General features: G+C 38.3%; 1 protein-coding gene and 1 non-coding gene across 3 annotated transcripts in view; one reads left to right on the forward strand and one right to left on the reverse strand.

The window, feature by feature from the left end:
• Agbl4 (AGBL carboxypeptidase 4) overlaps positions 1-18,878 on the reverse strand; it is a 1,499,625-nt gene that overhangs the window by 1,344,393 nt on the left and 136,354 nt on the right. For both annotated transcript variants that reach the window (XM_045149299.1, XM_045149298.1), the window contains exon 2: positions 468-590. In XM_045149299.1, coding sequence (XP_045005234.1) covers positions 468-590 — 123 coding nt within the window. The remainder of the gene's footprint in view (positions 1-467; positions 591-18,878) is intronic.
• Positions 1,267-1,373, forward strand: LOC123461076. Its single transcript, XR_006637394.1, has one exon. It is a non-coding gene; the product is annotated as a U6 spliceosomal RNA (small nuclear RNA).

The following is an 18,878-nucleotide window of genomic DNA, read 5'->3' on the forward strand; positions in this document are numbered from 1 at the left end:
AATACAGAGTTTCTACAATGAGCTGCTCAGATGATGATGATAAAGACACAAACAGGTTAAGAAGAATGAACTTCTATGAAGTGGGGATATGCAATCAAATCCTTGATCATCACTTCCAGAATAACCACAGTTGTCAACTGTGAGCCATAAGTACTTATTCTCCTTGTGTTTATGTTCACTTGATCTCTGAAAATTTTAAAGTAGAGAATCCTCTCCCCACCAGAGAAGTTCTGTGAGAATGTCATGTGATTTGTGATAGGGTCAAATCATGCCATTTTATCCCAAAAGAAATAGCAATTGAGTGTTTAGTCATGAATAGCAATGAAAAGCCAATATTTCAAGTTTATTCTCTCAAAATTTCCTTCTCCACAACATATTGTTTCATTATGACAAAAGATTAAGTGGGTTGAGTTCTGATAAAAAGCCTTGCCAGACAAACTCAAAGATAAAGGTCTTAGAAAACTTACCACTTTCAAAGCATGCATCAAATATAAGATGTCCTTTCTTGGGCTGTCCAGAGTATCCAGCTGGAAACACCATATATTTGCTTATATTTCCTCCAATAATATCATCATTTCCTAATTCATTGCCTGTAATTAAAAAAATAAACTAGTATTAAACAAAAATCAAAGTATTCAGTAATAAAAGTCCAACAATATTTTAACATTAATTTAATTCTTTCACACTCACTTGTTAGGCAAGATAACCAGAATATAATAAATTAACTATAAACTGTAGTATAGTTGAAAGAGGATACAATTTGGAATCAGGAATATATGGGCTGAGATTTTACCTCAAAAACAAACTAGTGCTCTGTGACCCAATGCCATCAACTTAACACCTTAAATACCATTTCCTCCAATTAATAACTAAGACAATAGTAAACCTATCTTCCAAAGCTGTCTCATGAGAATTAGATTTGAAATCATTATTAACAGTACTGAACTCCAAAATATTGTTCATGAAACTAAATTTACTAACTAGTAACTATTATGGTATATTACTTGTCAAAATATGTTAATTGTTTCAACTTGAATTAAGCAATATTTCCTTAAATAGCACTGTAGCTTCCAAATCTTCCATTTGTATAAACAATTTAAGAACCAATATAAGTTATATTTCTCTATAAAAATTTTTATTTTTGAAAGTAAGTGTTGTATTTCCACTTAAAATGTAGAAAAATGACATGGACATTGCTTCTATTTTAACATCATTAAAAATCCTCCCAAAACAAAAAATCATAACCTTTAAAAAATCCATCAAAGAGTGCTCGCTTCGGCAGCACATATACTAAAATTGGAAAGATACAGAGAAGATTACCATGGCCCCTGCGCAAGGATGACACACAAATTCGTGAAGCGTTCCACATTTTTTCTGCCCAAGATGCCTTACATACCCAGCAAGCACCTCATGGACTAGACAATAAGATGGATGGGAGGGCGGGGAGGGAATCAAAGGGTGGAAAACAGTAATCCAGACACAAACGGCAATGGTACCATAAAATTCTACTTCCTAAAAGACAGACCAAATGGCTGAACCTTCACTAGACCCTTACAGGAAACACCTGAACTACAAGACACTGGAGAGGGTAGGATCAAAACTGACCTAAATCTTCTACATCTTCCCTCCCTTCCTCTCCCCCTCTCCCCTCTATCTCTATCCTCTCTAACTCTTGTATATTAGTTATCTTTTTCCTCAATTTCTTAGTGGACACTGACCTGTAACCCCCAGTTCCAGCTTGGGCCTACCATCCACAATGAGCTTTTGATCAGAGAAACCTACAAGGTTTCCCCAAACGATGACAGACTTCTGTCAGAGTACTTGATGACCCACCAAAGGCCAGTGGTAAGACCCTATTGCTGAAGACTCCATACAGAGCTGATGTGTAAAATGGAATGACATGGCTGGAAGCCAGGAGAGAGTCAGTCCCCAGACAGTCAGCGTGTCTACTGCCAGAAGGCGCTACATAGGCGACTGGGGGAAATGACCAAGATCTGTCCAAGCAACACATTGTTTAACCTAATTAGCAACAAATAACTGGATGTGATGCCCACACAAGTGCAATAGTGGTACACAGCCATGGTGAGGAATCAATTGCTCTTGATTTGGCTAACTGATCTACTCAGTGGTACTAGACCCATAGCTGGAGCTGGGAAACAAGTCAGAACCATACCCAAACACAAGCCCACTCTTCAATATCAAGCTACCATCAATCACGGGGTATAAGAGGGCCTAAATCTACCATACTGTCTATCAAAAAAGTAAGTGTTATCTCAATTTTCTGGGTGCTAACTTACTCTCCGTTGGAGAATCTGCTTCTCTTTTCCAGATAGATGCAGATCCTAAGAAGAGAGCTGCCCCAACATACCTCAAAAGGGGCCCAACTGAAACTAAGGACAACTGGCGAAATAAGCAAGGGTGATGTTTTCCTGTGAACCAGATACCAGCACAAAGGGGAAGGAGATCAACGCAGAGAAAAATCAACTCCTACCAAAGCAGAGAACCAGAGCCTCAGAGGCCCCCAACACCTCAGCACTGAAGCAGACCAAAAAAGAACCCAACATGGCTCAGGGAAATTTTGCGGAAGAGGGGGCGGAAAGAATGTCAGAGTCACATGTTGGGTCATGATTTGCAGAGACATTTATCATACCAATAACTGGGGGCTAACTCCACAATGCACGACCCATTTTCATTAACAAGGAGGGTCTAATGGGAAGGGGTAGATCACAGATGAGCCTAAATAATGGTACCAAACTGCCTGTATTTACTGAAAAGAAAACTAATAAATTAAATTTAAAAAAATCCATCTATGAATTAAGATTTTAAAGCAATTAAATAATCTTTAACAAAACAAGTAAGTCCTACCAAAAATTTATGAGATGCAAGAATTCATACACACGGTAAACAGGTCTTAATAAAACTGTACAATCAATTCTATGTAGAAAGGAAAATATTTACTAATAGTTGGTAATGAATATGTAAAAACAACCTCATAACCTACATTAAAATACTATAAAATTAATAACAGACCTAACCTATAACCATAAAATTGCTATAAGTACAGCCAACATAATACTAAATGGAGAAAAACAAAGTTTTTCCAGTAATTCATGAACAAAACACGGGTGTCCACTGCCCCCACTTTTATTTAATACAGTACTGGAAGTCTTAACTATACCAATAATGCAAGAGACACTCATAAAAAGAATACAAATTGGAAAGGAAGAAAACAAATTATCATTAAATGCAGATATGATTCTATACATAAAAGATCCTAAAAATTCTATCAGCAAATTGTGAGAGCTGATAAACACTTTTAGCAACATAGCAGAATACAAAATAAATACACAGAAATAAGTAACATTCCTATATACTAACAACAAATGTGCAGAGAATGAAATCAGGGAATCTCTCCCATTTATAATTGCCTCTAAAAAAAGTGCCTTGGAATAAACTTAACTATGAAAATGAAGGTTGTCTATAAGGAAAACTTTAAAACACTCAAGCAAGAAATTATAGAAGACACAAGGAAATGAAAAGTTATACCATATTCTTGCATTGGAATAATCAATATTGTGAAATTATCAATCTTACCAAAAGCAATCTATACATTTAATGCAATCCCCATTAAAATTCCAATGATATTCTTCACATAAATAGAAAAAAAAAACCTAAAATTCATATGGAATGACAAAATACCTCAAATAGCAAAAACAATTTTGAGCAACAAAAATAAGGCTGATAGCATCACCATACCTGATTTGAAGCTGTATTACAAAGTGATAGCAACAAAAAGAGCATGGTATTGGCACAAAGACAAACATGTAGACTAATGGAACAAAATAGAGGACCCAGATGTTATTCCAGGCAGCTACAGCCATCTGATTTTTGACAAAAATGCCAAAAATAATTCATTGGAGAAAAGACAGCCTCTTCAACAAGTGGTGCTTGGAAAACTGGATATCTATATGTAGAAGAATGAAAATAGATTCCTTTCTTTATCCATGCACAAGAATCAAATCCAAATGGATCAGGGACCTTAATATCAGACCTGAAACTCTGAAATTGCTAGAGGAAAAGCTAGGGAAAATCCTTCAACATATTGTCATAAGTAATGACTTTCTGGATATACCCAAATGGCTGAGAAAATAAAACCACTAATTAACTACTGGGATCTGATGAAATGACAAAGCTTTTGTGAATAGAGCAAGGGACAACCTATAGAATGGGAGAAAACCTTTTCCAGTGACTCCTCTAATGGAGGATTAATATCCAGAATATACAAAGAACTCAAAAAAAAAAAAAACCACACAACAATAATAAACCAAACAACCCAATCAAAAAAAAAATGGACTATGGAATTAAATAGAGGGATCTCAAAGGAAGAAATACAGGTGGCATGTATACATCTAAAAACGTGTTCGACATCCTTAGCTATCAGGGAAATGCAAATTAAAAGTACCTTGAGAGTCCATCTCTCTCCCATCAGAACGGCTACCATCAAGAGATATTTATGCACCAAACACAGGGGCACCATAGTTCATGAAACAAAACCTACATAATTATAAAACAGAAATAATAACCAACACCATCAAAGTTGGGGACTTCAATACAGCATCATCAGTAGTAGACATCATCCAAAGAGAAACTCAACAGGGAAGTAAGAGACCTCAACAAAACCATAGATCACTTAGACCTAACAGACATCTAAAGAACATTCCATGCCAAATCCACAGACTACACTTTCTTCTCAGCAGCCCATGGAACATTCTTTAAAATAAATCATATACTGGGTTACAAAGCCTGCTTCCATATATTTAGGAGGATTGACATAATTCCTTGTATGGTATCAGATCAAAATGCTATTTTGCTAGAAATTAAGAACAAAAGACCCACCAAGAATCCCATCACCTCCTGGAAACTAAACTGCACACTATTAAACAATAAATGGGTAGTGGATTAAATAAAAAATGAAACTGCAAAATTTCTAGAAATGAATGATGATGAATAAACATCAAACCTATGTGACTCAATGAAAGTGGTCCTCAGGGGAAAATTCAGAGCACTCAATGCCTTCATAAAAAAGACAGAGAGAGGGCTGGAGAGATGGCTTAGCGGTTAAGCGCTTGCCTGTGAAGCCTAAGGACCCCGGTTCGAGGCTCGATTCCCCAGGTCCCACGTTAGCCAGATGCACAAGGGGGCGCACGCGTCTGGAGTTTGTTTGCAGAGGCTGGAAGCCCTGACACGCCCATTCTCTCTCTCTCCCTCTATCTGTCCTTCTGTGTCTGTCGCTCTCAAATAAATAAATTAAAAAAAAAAAAAGACAGAGAGATCCCAAATCAATAACCTAACCATCCACCTAAAGGCACTGGAAAAGGAAGAAGGATCCAACCCAAAATCTCCAGACAGAAATAAATAATTAAGATCAGAGCAGAAATTAATGAATTGGAAACTAAGAAAACAATTGGTGCTGGACAAACTGGATAACCATATGCAGGAAATTGAAACTTCATCCACACATCTTGCCATGCACAACACTCAAGTACAAATGGATCAATGAACTCAATATGAGACTGGAAACTCGGCTACTATTGGAAGAAAATATAGGAGGAACTTTCCATGATATAGGAATGAAAAAAGACTTCCTGAACAAACCCCCAGTAGCACAGTATATTAAACAATCACTCAACCAATGGTGTCACATGAATCTGAAGAGTTTCTTCACAGACAAGCATAGAGTAAGTAAAGCTAATAGATTACCCACAGAATGGGAGAAAATACTTGCAGAATATCCAACTGACAAAGACCCAATCTCTAGAATATACAAAGAACTCAAAAATCTAAACAACAAAAAGTCAAACAACCCACTCACAAAAGGGGCAAAGAGCTGGACAGGTAGTGCACAGAGGAATAAATAAAAATGGCAAACACACACTTAAGAAAATGTTTGTCATCCCTAATAATCACGGAAAAGCAAATTGAAACAACTAAGAGATTCCACCTTACCCAAGTAAAGATAGCAAATATCAAAAAAAACTGAAGTGAAAATAAATGCTGCCAGGATGTGGAGAAATAGGAACCCTCATCCACTATTGGTGGGAATGTAAGATGATACAACCACTTTGGAAAGCAATATTGAGACTCCTAAAAAAGCTGACTAAAGAGTTACCAACAAACCCTTACTGAGCATGTACCCAAAAACCTACAAGCCTCAGTCCAGAGAGATTTGTTCAACTGTATTTATAGCAGCTCAATTCATAATAGCTAAGAGCTGGAATCAACCCAGATGTCCATCACTAGAAGAATGGATAACTAAAATGTGGTATATCTACACAATGGAATTAAACACAGCAGTAAGAAAAAAATGACACAACGAAGACAAATGGTTGAACCTGGAACAGACCATTCTCAGGTAACTTACTGAATTACAGAAAGATAATCGCCTCATGGTCTCACTCATCTACAGCACCTAACCTGAACCTACCCAAGATGCCAACAAACCCAGTAAGCATCTCGAGGACTGGACAATTGGATGGGTGGGGAGGGAAAGTGATGGGGTGGGAGACACAAATCTAGACCCAAAGAGCAATGGTACCATAAACTTCTACATCCTAAAATGCAGACCAAATGATTGTACCTTCACCAGGCCCTTAGAGGGAACACCTGAGTCACAAGGCACTATTGAGGGTATGATGAAGACTAACCTTAATCTTCTACAGCTTCTCTCTCTCTCTCTCTCCTTCTCTCCCTTCCTCCCTCTCTCTTCTCTCTGACTCTTTTATATTACTTATCTTTTTCTTCCTTCTGTTTGTTGGCAATGACCTGTAACTCCCAGTACCAGCATGGGGCTATCATCCACAATGAGCTTTTGATGAGAGAGACCTACAATGTTTCCTAAAAGAAGGACAGAATTCTGTTAGAGTACTTGATGACACACCAAATGTTATTTGTAAGACCCTACTGCTGAGGATACCATATGGGATGACACGTAACATGGAGTGACATGCCTGGAAGCTAGAAGAGAGTCAGTCCCCAGACAGTCAGTTCATCTAGTGCCAGAAGGTGCTACATGGGCAACCAGGGGAAAATGGCAAATTTTCAAGCAACTCATGGTCTAACCTACTTAGCAGCAAATAACCTGTCGTGATGCTCACACAAGTGCAATAGTGGTGCACTGATATAGTGGGAAGCTAAGTGCTCCTGATTTTCTCACTGGTCTGCTCCGTGGAACAGAACCCATAGCGGGAGCTGGGAAACAAGTCAGAACCATATCCAAAAATGAGACCCTTCTCCATTATCAAGCTACCACCAATTGTGCACTGAAAGAGGGCCTACACCTATTAAATTCCCTCTAAAAATCAAAAGAAGGGTTATTCCATTTATCTGCTGCTAACTTTACTCTCTGCTGGAGAATCTGCTTCTCTTTTTACAGATAGACAGATTCTAAGGAGAGAGCCACCCCATCATACCACAAAAAAATCCCTAGCTAAAACTAAAAATAATTGGCTAAACAAGCAAGCGTGCTGTTTTCTTGGTGAACCAGGTACCAGCACAAGGATGAAGGAAATTGACACAGATAACAATAAACTTCTACCAAATCAGATATCCAGAGACACAGAGGCGCCCATGACCTCATCACTGAAGCAGACCCAAAAATGAACCCAACATGGATCCGGGAAATTTTGTGGAAGTGGGGGTGGAAAGAATGTCAGAGCCACATGTTGAATCATGATATGCAGAGACATTTCCTCCTAACCATAACTGCGGGCTAACTCCATAATGCATGACTGATATACCTGAACAAGGAAGAGTAGGGGAATAGGATATGACAAGGGCAGAGGCTGACAATGGTACAAACTTGACTGCATTCACTGAGTAAACACTAATTAATAAAACAAAAAGAAAAAGAAAACAAATGACAATAAATGCTGGTGAGGATAAAAGGGGAACCCTTCTACACTATTGGTGGGAATGTATTGTGGAATTGTGGAAATCAGTGTGGAGGTTCTTGAGGCAGCTAAAAATAGATTTACCATATGATCCAGCTAAAGCAGTCCTAAGCATGTATCCTAATTACTCTTCTCACTACCTTAGACATACCTTCACAACCATGTTTATTGCTGCTCTAATCACAATATCTAGGAAATGGAACCAGCCTAGATGTCCATCCACAGATGAACGGATAATAAAGATGTGGTACATCTACACAATGGAGTTCTATTCAGCAGTAAAGAAAAATGAAATTAAAAAATTTGCAGTGAAATGGATGGAGCTAGAAAGAATTATACTAAATGAGGTAACCCAGGCCCAGAAAGCCAAATGTTGCATGTGCTCTCTTATATTTGGATCCTAGATACAAATGTATAGACTTATGTGTGATCTGGAACCAAAAATCAGTAGCAGAGGCCCTTAACCTAGAAAAATGCTATAAAGGAGGTAGGAGAGGGAAGGTCTTAAGAGGATGGTATTATATATGTAAGTAGAAGAACAGATTACAGGGAGGGGAAAGGCCTAAGTGAGTTCAGGGGAAGAAACAGCATATAAAAGATCAATCAAAATTCAAGATTCTCTTAATAAGACACATGAAAATCTACTTTCTTAAATAATGGCACATCCAGAAGCCATAGATTATTACTAGAAAATTTTCAGTGCCTGGGATGGGATATCTTCCAGTGAGTCATTGGCTAGGGAGGTCCCTATTGCCTTCAAAACATTACAGGCTATTGCCAAGGCCCTGTTTCCCATGAGAAAGAGATGGTAAAACCCTATTGCTGAAAACTTCACATGCTTAAGACGTACAGTCACTGAGAAATCAAGTTGGTGCTGAGCAGAAAAGCTTTCCCTGCAGCCCAGCTAATTGAAAGCTGAAAAAAGCTGCCCTGTATACAGTCTTATGGGAGACAGAAGTCATCAGTGGTGAAAACAGTGGACACTGGAAACCTCAAGTTTGGCCAGACAGGCCAAATTACTGAATGAGTGCAATAGTGGCATGTCTGCTCTGAGGGAAATCAATTGCTCTCTAATTGGACTGAAGACCCACTCTATGGGAGGGAATACATGCCTGGTACTGAAAACCTAGTCAAAGCCTATGGCAGGGGAGGTCATGAGCCTTCTGGGTATAAAGCCTACTCTTGCCTGGATAAACGCAAATATTCCTCTCACCAAATTGCCCTGAAAGCACTACACTTAATACACATACTCATATATTCATGCTACTCTCACTTTTGGTTAGAGACGCTTCTCTTCTCAGACAGTGATAACCACTGGGATGACCCTAAAGGCAACATAGTGCTGAGAAGAAGGGTCAGTGGAGTGTCCAGCACTGAAACATCTCACACCCTCCAAAGGCTCAGGGTCCATTGCAGAAGAGGTGGCAGAAAGAATGTAAGAGCCAAAGGAAGGGTACCACTCCTTACATACAAATGTCCAGACACAATTTGGCCTCAATATCCAAGTCCTCACAGTGCCTAGCTGCACAAGACACTCATAATAAGAGAAAAAGATGATGACATCAAATTAAAAGAGAGACTAATGGAGGGAGGGAGGGGATATGACAGAGAGCAGAGTTATAAAGGAGAAAGTGGGGGAAGGGGAGGAGGGGATGGGAAGGAAATACCCTGGTTTGTCATCTGTAAGTACAGAAGTTGTCCCCCAAAAAGCAGCCAGGCATGGTGGCACATGCCTTTAATCCCAGCACTGGGAGGCAGAGTTAGGAGGATCACCGTGAGTTCAAGGCCACCCTGAGACTGCACAGCCTCGACTAGAGTGAGACCCTACCTCAAAAAAACAAACAACAACAAAAAAGCAATGAAAGCCAGGTGTGGTGGCCACACGCCTATAATCTCAGCACTTGGAAGGCACAGGTAGGAGGATCACCGTGAGTTCAAGACCACCCTGAGACTACACAGTGAATTCCAGGTCAGCCTGGGATATAGTGAGACCTTACCTTGGGGAAAAAAGAAAAAAAGAAAAAGGAAAAAAAACATGGCTCAGGAAATTTTGCAGAAGAGGGGCCAGAAAGATTGTTAGAATCACAAGTTGGGACTTTTTTTGCACAGAGACATTTCCTTTACCCCATAACTGACTGCTGCCCCTATAGTGCATGACCCACAGTCCCCATGGGGTTGATCTGCATCCTCAGTAAATAATGCCTCTTCAGAAAATGGGCAGGGAGGAGGGAAATATGGTACCAACATGTGTTTTTTTATATATCAAATATGTCCATATCTAGAAAAAATTAATTAAAAAAATAAAAATAAAAAAGAATGATAAATATTTTTCTACACATCACAGGTTATAGACACTCAATAAATATGAATAAATGGATTTATTTTAAAAAAATAATAATATTCAATTCTGTGCAATTTATGGGTGTATTCATGAAAGGAAAAGAATAATTTAAACTAAAATTCATGAAGAATGTCTGGGTAGGAGTCTTTTCTTTGAAGTAAATCTTGTATTATTTTTTGAATGGAATGCCTTCTCCATAGCCTCATGTATTCAGCCTCATACTTAATCCCCAGATGGCAGATCCTTTGGGAGGCCAAGTATTGCTTGCTGACAGTGAGTCACTGAGGGTGGTCTTTGGATTTTTTAGAATAGTGCTTACTAGCTCATTATTGCTGCTTCCTCCGAACTGATGTGACAAGATGTGACACATTACTGTCTGTTCTTTCAATACTTTCACCACTATAAAAAAAAAAAAAAAAACTTTCCCTTGGGCTGGAGAGAGGCTTAGCAGTTAAGTGCTTGCCTGTGAAGCCTAAGAACCTGGTTCGAGGCTCAAACCTTCCCCAGGACCCGCATTAGCCAGATGCACAAGGGGGCGAATGCATCTGGAGTTTGTTGCAGTGGCTGGAGGCCCTGGGGCACCCATTCTCTCTGTCTGTATCTGCCTCTTTCTCTCTCTATATCACTTTCAGATTAAAAAAAAATTTTAAATAAAAAAATAAAAATAAAAAGCTTTCCCTTAAAATTGTAAGCTAAAATAGGTTATTTCCTTCCATAAGCTGCTTCTGATCAGGTATATATGTCAAAGCAACTAGAAGGTAACAGTTATACCCTGAATAATGCAACAGCCATATATATTATGCAAAAAAATCCTCAATATTATTATGTGCAATATATTTGTCTCAAATTATAGGCATAGGAATAAAATAAAATTTTGTCAATTAAGGGTAGTTAGGAAAAGACTGGCTAAAAAAAGTCGAGTTGACTTTTAAAGAATTAAAGATCTATTCTCTCCTGTTTAGCTCAGTCAATGTAGAATGGGACCCTTTAAGATCAAGTCTCAATTTCTGAGAAGACTTACTGAACAAAACCCCAGTAGCTCACGATCTTAAACAGTCACTCAACCAATGGGATCACATGAAGCTGAAGGGTTTCTTTACATACAAGCATTCAATAAGCAAAACCAGTAGATTGCCCACAGAATGGGAGAAAATATTTCCCACTGATAGAGGCCTAATCTCTAGAATCTACAAAGAACTCAAAAATATAAACAGTAAGAGTTAAACAACCCACTCACAAAATGGGGCAAAGAGATGAACCGGCAGATCATAGAGGAAGAAGTACAAACGGCAAACACACACTAAAGAAAATGTTCAACATCCCTAGCTGGAAGCTAGAAGAGAGTCAGTCCACAGTCAGTGCATCTAGTGCCAGAAGGTGCTACATGGCCAACTGGGGAAAAATGACCAATATCTGCCCAAGCAACTCATGGGGTAACCTACTAAGCAGCAAATAACCTGTTGTGATGCCCACACAAGTGCAACAGTGGCACACAGCCATGGGGGGGAACCAACTGCTCTTGATTTGGCTAAATGATCCCCTCAGTGGTATGGGACCCATAGCTGAAGCTGAGAAACAAGTCAGAACCATATGCAAACATTAGCCCACTCTCCAATATCAAGCTACCATCAATCATGGGCTACAAGAGGGCCTACACCTATTAAGTTCTCTATTTAAAAAAAAAGTAAGGGTTATCTCATATGACCTGGTGCTAACTTATTCTCTGTTGCAGAATCTGCTTCTCTTTTTCAGATAGATGTAGTTCCTAAGAAGAAAGCCACCCCATCATACCTCAGAAGGGCCCCGGCTGAAACTAAGGAAAATTGGTGAAACAAGCAAGGGTGCTGTTTTCCTGATGAACCAAATACCAGCACAAGGGGGAAGGAGACCAACACAGAGAATAATCAACGCCTACCAAATCAGAGAGCCAGAGCCTCAGAGGCCCCCAACACCTCATCACTGAAGCAGACCAAAACTGGACCCAATATGGCTCAGGGAAGTTTTGCAGAAGAGGGGGCAGAAAGAATGTCAGAGCCACATGTTGGGTCATGATATGCAGAGACATTTATCTTACCCATAACTGTGGGCTAACTCCACAATGCACGACCCATATACCTCAACAAGGAGGGGACAATGGGGAGGGGGTAGGTCACGGATGCGCCTAATAATGGTACCAAAATGACTGGATTTGCTGAATACAAAACTAATTAATAAAAAAATTTAAAAAGATCAAATCTCAATAATATTGTTATTTATTTATATGTCTTACTCACATTTGTTTTATATAGTTTGAAAAATATTAAAGTGAAAGCAAGTATTAGAAATAAATCATGAGCATTATTTGAGGGCCTAAGAAAAGATTTATATCTGAAAAGGTAGCATGTATCTGAAGAGATAATATGAAAATTGTATATTTTTTTTTCACTTTGATAAATAGGCCTGTTAAGATATCTTGAAATAGAACTTAGGGCATTGTAGGATTTTTGACATTTAAATGGGTTATGCTATTGGTGAATATGTCAGAAGCACAATTTGTCTTGTTTTTACATTGAAAACTACTTCAAAGCAATTCCTATTGGTTAAAATGGAAAGAACATATTATTAATTAAAACTGACCTTTGCATAAACCATGTGCTACACAAAGCAAACAAAAACATGTTTTAAAGGTAAGCTACTTATATATCAATGACAAGCACACTGAGAAAGAAATTGAGGCAACAATCTCATGTATACTAACAACAAAAAATTAAATATCTTGAAATATCTCTAACCAAGAAAGTAAAATACTTCTACAAGAAAAACATTACAACACTAAGCAAGAAAATATGGAATACCCAAAAGATGGAAAGCTCTCCCATTATCATGGCTAAAAAGAATGAATGTCAGAAAATGGCTATCCTACCAAAAGCAATATAGAGATTCAATGCAATTCCAATACCATTATTCACAGAGATAGAAAAACTAATCTCAGAATTCATATATATACACAAAAGGCATCAGATCCCCAAAAATTTCCTAAGGAAAAAGAATACTAATTGGCAGTGTGTTTGGGCCTGTGAACTCTTGGGGGTTAAGGAGCACAGCTTAATTGGGGCCTGTACACTCAAGTAGGGTTAGGGATGTGGTATATTTAGGGCCTTTGTATTCAGTGTACCAGTATGCTTGGGACTGCTCTCAGAGCTGGTGAGGAGCACAGAATGTTTGGGGCCTTTGTACTCAAGGCTGGTGAGGTGTTTTTTGCATTTGGGGCCTGTATACTCAAGACAGGTGAGGGGCACAATGTGTTTGGGCATATGTGCCCACTCCTTGTTTCCCACACCCCTCTCAATGCCCCTCCCCATCCCAGGCCTCCAACTTCAGTGGGTTATTTGGACCTCTAGCCACCTTCTCTGATCCTGTCAATCCATGCCACTGGCTGCCTCAGCTCACCAATGCCAATACAAATGTTACACCTGAAGATCCCACCCACCCCAACCCCTGCCTGTTAACCCCCTCCACTACTGGCATCCACCAACAAGAACCCCCTTAAGACATCTCTACTGTCCCAGCAATATCTGGCAACCACCCACAAAAGGATACCAGTGAGTGCTCTACAACCTGCTCAGCTAGGTAAAATAGGGGAGCAGGGGCAAGGACTATGGCCTGTGAGCCACCTAGTCAAGGCTCAGTTGTGATCTTGAGCTGAAGAAATTTCAGACCTCTAACTACAGGTCTCCTATCAGCCACCAGACCAGAGTTGCAGGCTCACTTGCAACCTCTATAACCTGCACATCCATGGATACAATGTCATTCCACTCCAATCCATTTAAAACCCAAAATAGAACATTCACTAAAGATCCTACAAGGGCAAATAATTGCTTCCTAAAAAAAAAAAAAAAAAAAAAAAAAAAAAAAAAGACTTTTACCCTGAGATGGGTAGACCTCAAAGCAAAGGGAAAAAAAGGAAAAAGAAAATGGAAGCTTGACATCTCCACAAAGGTTGCCTAGTCCAACAACAGAAGTCTCCAATGAAAACATAGAGGAGACAACAGATATTCAATCCCCAAAGGAGCTTATTTAGCCTGACCAAGCAAATGGCTGAACCAGAGGCAAATCATCAAAGAATCAACAATCACATAAATGTAATTGAGCTGAATCATCACTAACAGCGCACAGCTTTCATCACTAGAAAGAACAGAATAACCAAAACAACATCAGGCATGAAAATGTTCAAAGTCCAAAAACCACAAAACCCCATAAAGCCCCCAACATGGTAGGGATAAAATCGAACCTCACAGTTATAACATTAAATGTCAATGGTCTTAAGTTGCTCATAAAGAGACACAAGTTAACAGGGTCGATCAGAAAACTAGACCCTTCCATCTGCTGTCATCAAGAAACCCACCTTACCACTAAGGATAGACACCTCCCCAGAGTAAAAGGATGGAAATGATGAGATTCTAATTTATTCCAGTTATGACGGCAATCATTAAAAAAATCAAAAGACAAATATTGATGAGGATGCAGGGAAAGAGGAAGCTTCATTCACTGCTGGAAGGAACACAAAATAGTACAACCACTATGAAAATCAATATGGAGACTCTTGAAAAAGATAAAAATCAAGCTAGCAACTGACCCAGCAATTCCTCTACTGGGCATCTACTTTATTTGATTAACCATGTTATATATATGTGTGTGTGTGTATATATATATATATAGATAGATAGATAGATAGATAGATAGATAGATTATTAATTAAATAGATTATTAACTAAAACTGACCTTTACATAGACTAGGTATTCTACCTCACAAAACAAAACATCTGTGAAGAAGTAACAAACTATCACAAGTATGAATGAGATGCAGTTACAGAGGTCTGTAAAAGTTCAATTCTAAACTTGTATTTACAGAAATTCACAATATTGATTGAAAAATTACATAAAAGGTGAGACTTATCCCACTAATTAAAAATTCTCAGCCAAGAAAATAACTCTAAAAACCTATGCTTACTGACGTTTCAGGGAAGGGAAGAGAATCTGCTTATTTGGTTTTGCACATTTTTGTTGGTTTTGGAGTTTGTCAGCTTTTTGAGACAAAGTCATATTATGTATTTCAGGTTGGTTTTCAACTTTCATCCTCTTGCCTCAGCCTCCTAGGTATTTGGATTACAAGAATGTATCCCAATGTCCCACTAATTTGGGAGCTTTAATCTCAGTGAGCTAACACCCATTACACAGCTTTTTTTCCTAGCAATTATAAAATATAAACCTGCTTATATTTTCAATAGATTTACAAAGTATACCATAACAACTCAAAGTAGGGAACAATCTGGTAAAAAATACTTGTCAAATGAAATTGTCCTAATTTTTTTCAAGCATATTCATTTATAATATAAATAAAAGAGCTAGGTTTGTCAAGCTACAATGAATCAAAGGATGCTTCAAATGTCAAATACATGAATAATAATTTTTGTGCCCACCCTAATTTGTGCTTATAACTGAAGAGAAAATAAGCAGTACATCAATCCCTCAGTCAATAAAAAAAAAAAAAAGGCAGAGGGCTAGAGAGATGGCTCAACAGTTAAGGCACTTGTCTGCAAAGGTAAAGGACCCAGATTTGATTTCTCATTAGCCATATAAAGCCAGATGCACAAGGTGGTACATATATTTGAGTTTGCCTGCAGTGGCTAGAAGCCCTAGCATACCCATTCTCTGTCTGTCTCTTTTCTCTCTCTCAAATAAATGAACTATTTTAAAAGAATACAGATATACATACAATATTAACATTCTCATGAACCCGAACATCTAGCTACACTACCATATAAATCATACAATATGTAATGAAAAACTTTTCTATTTCTGCAAATAGAAAGTGTGGTTTAGTAGAATTTAAAGAAAGACAGACCTACTGCTGAATTATTACTTGATTACTTTCCATTTCTTTGTCCATTAGTGAACCTAAATTCAAAAAATAATGGCGTAGTTTTCCATATTTTTATTTCAAAGCTGTTCAAAAGAAATAGTTGGCAAATTTTTCCTTGAAAGAGTAGTGCAGCTAACTACTCATCACTTTTTTCTTTTTTTAAAATTTTGTTTATTTTATTTATTTATTTGAGAGCAACAGAGAGAAAGAGGCAGAGAGAGGGAGGAAGGGAAAGAGAGAGAGAGAGAAAGAAAGAATGGGTGTACCAGAGCCTCCAGCCACTGCAAACGAAATTCAGATGCACGTGCCCCCTTGTGCATCTGGTTAACGTGGGGCCTGGGGAATTGAGCCTTGAACCGGGATCCTTAGGCTTCACAGGCAAGTGCTTAACTGCTAAGCCATCTCTCTAGCCCCAAATACTCTTTTAAAATTTATTTATTTATTTGACAGAGAAAGAGGGAGAGAGAGAATGGGTGTGCCAGGGCTTCCAGCTACAGCAAACCAACTCCAGACGTGTGCACCCCCTTGTGCATCTGGCTAATGTGGGTCCTGGGGAATCGAACCTGGGTCCTTTGACTTTGCAGGCAAAAGCCTTAACTGCTAAGCCATCCCTCCAGCCCTAAATGTTCTTATTTTTTTTAAATTTTTATTAGCATTTTCCATGATTATAAAAAAAATCCCATGTTAATTCCCTCCCTCCCCCCACACACACTTTCCCCTTTGAAATTCCATTCTCCATCATATTACCTCTCCATCACAATCATTGTACTTACATATATACAATATCAACCTATTAAGTACCCTCATCCCTTCCTTTCTCTACCCTTTATGTCTCCTTTTTAACTTACTAGCATCTGCTACTAAGTATTTTCCTTCTCACGCAGAAGCCCAGTCATCTGTAGCTAGGATCCACATATGAGAGAGAACATGTGGTGCTTGGCTTTCTGGGCCTGGGTTACCTCACTTAGTATAATCCTTTCCAGGTCCATCCATTTTTCTGCAAATTTCATAACTTCATTTTTCTTTACCGCTGAGTAGAACTCCATTGTATAAATGTGCCACATCTTCATTATCCACTCATCTGTTGAGGGACATCTAGGCTGGTTCCATTTCCCAGCTATTATAAATTGAGCAGCAATAAACATGTTTGAGCACGTACTTCCAAGGAAATGAGATGATTCCTTTGGATATATGCCTAGGAGTGCTATAGCTGGGTCATATGGTAGATCAATCTTTAGCTGTTTTAGGAACCTCCACACTGTTTTCCACAATGGCTGGACCAGATTGCACTCCCACCAGCAGTGTAGAAGTGTTCCTCTTTTTCCACATCCCCGCCAACATTTATGATCATTTGTTTTCATGATGGTGGCCAATCTGACAGGAGTGAGATGGAATCTCAATGTAGTTTTAATCTGCATTTCCCTGACGACTAGTGATGTAGAACATTTTTTTAGATGCTTATATGCCATTCGTATTTCTTCCTTTGAGAATGCTCTATTTAGCTCCATAGCCCATTTTTTGATTGGCTTGTTTGATTCCTTATTATTTAACTTTTTGAGTTCTTTGTATATCCTAGATATTAATCCTCTATCAGATATATAGCTGGCAAAGATTTTTTCCCATTCTGTAGGTTGCCTCTTTGCTTTTTTCACTGTGTCCTTTGCAGTGCAAAATCTTTGTAATTTCATGAGGTTCATCATCTTATCTTATACAGAAGCCTATTATATCTTTTTTTTTTGTATTAGAGTTAACTCTGTATGCCTGGATGCCCACTTCCTAAGAAGCAATTTAAAACTAACTTTCCACTTGTGCTAAAATGGAAAGGACTATATGTGCTTTGATTACTATTAATAGACACCTACATTTATTGTATAGCTAAAAGATAATATAGAATAATTTCAATAGTTGTTTAGCTGAAAATTAATAAATAACACATAAAAGGTACATTCTTCTAGTCTATATAAAGCTACCTACAGAGCTATGAGTATAGAGTTATTAATTCATATTTTAAGAGTTTATTTATGAGTACTATGCAGTACTAAGTTCTGGTAATACACATTTTAAAACTGTCCACAGGGAGATGAAAAAAAGCAAATAAGTGCCTACTTTCAGTACATCGCTTAAGGTATTCCACAAGAGCACACAAAATAAGTATCCATGTTTCTCACATAAGGCTTCCTAGACAACATGCCACCTAAAGTTTCTTAAAATAGGTGTAAAACCCAGGTAAGTAAATAAGAGAAAAGATACAGGAGGATCTTGTGTGGAGAAACAAGGAAGGAGTGTGGAAAGGGAGAAAGGAGCTAAAATCATGGACGGTTATGAAAGGATATGCCATTTTTTTCTGGACTTTATCCTTAAGGTAGTAAACACTTGTCCCTGAAGGATCTATACTTGGACAGTGGAACAATCTAACTTTGGGGCTTAGAATCCAAATTCTTTCCACAGAGTGGAATTGAGAACACACTCTCTGTGATTATCAATGATAGTAACTAGATAAGGTAGGTAGGAGAGCTAAAAATTCAAGGAGTCTGGGATATTTCTACCTGTCATACAGACTCTGTAACTGTTCTCCTTCTATGCAGATTGCACTGTTTCAAAAGCAATGATGATGGATCAGCATTTGGAGAATTTACATATGTAATCTTGTCAAGCTCTACAACTGCATTCTGGTTCCCAAATTAGA

Source organism: Jaculus jaculus, chromosome 5 (assembly GCF_020740685.1).
Source record: "Jaculus jaculus isolate mJacJac1 chromosome 5, mJacJac1.mat.Y.cur, whole genome shotgun sequence".
In the NCBI taxonomy this organism is placed as follows: domain Eukaryota; kingdom Metazoa; phylum Chordata; class Mammalia; order Rodentia; family Dipodidae; genus Jaculus; species Jaculus jaculus.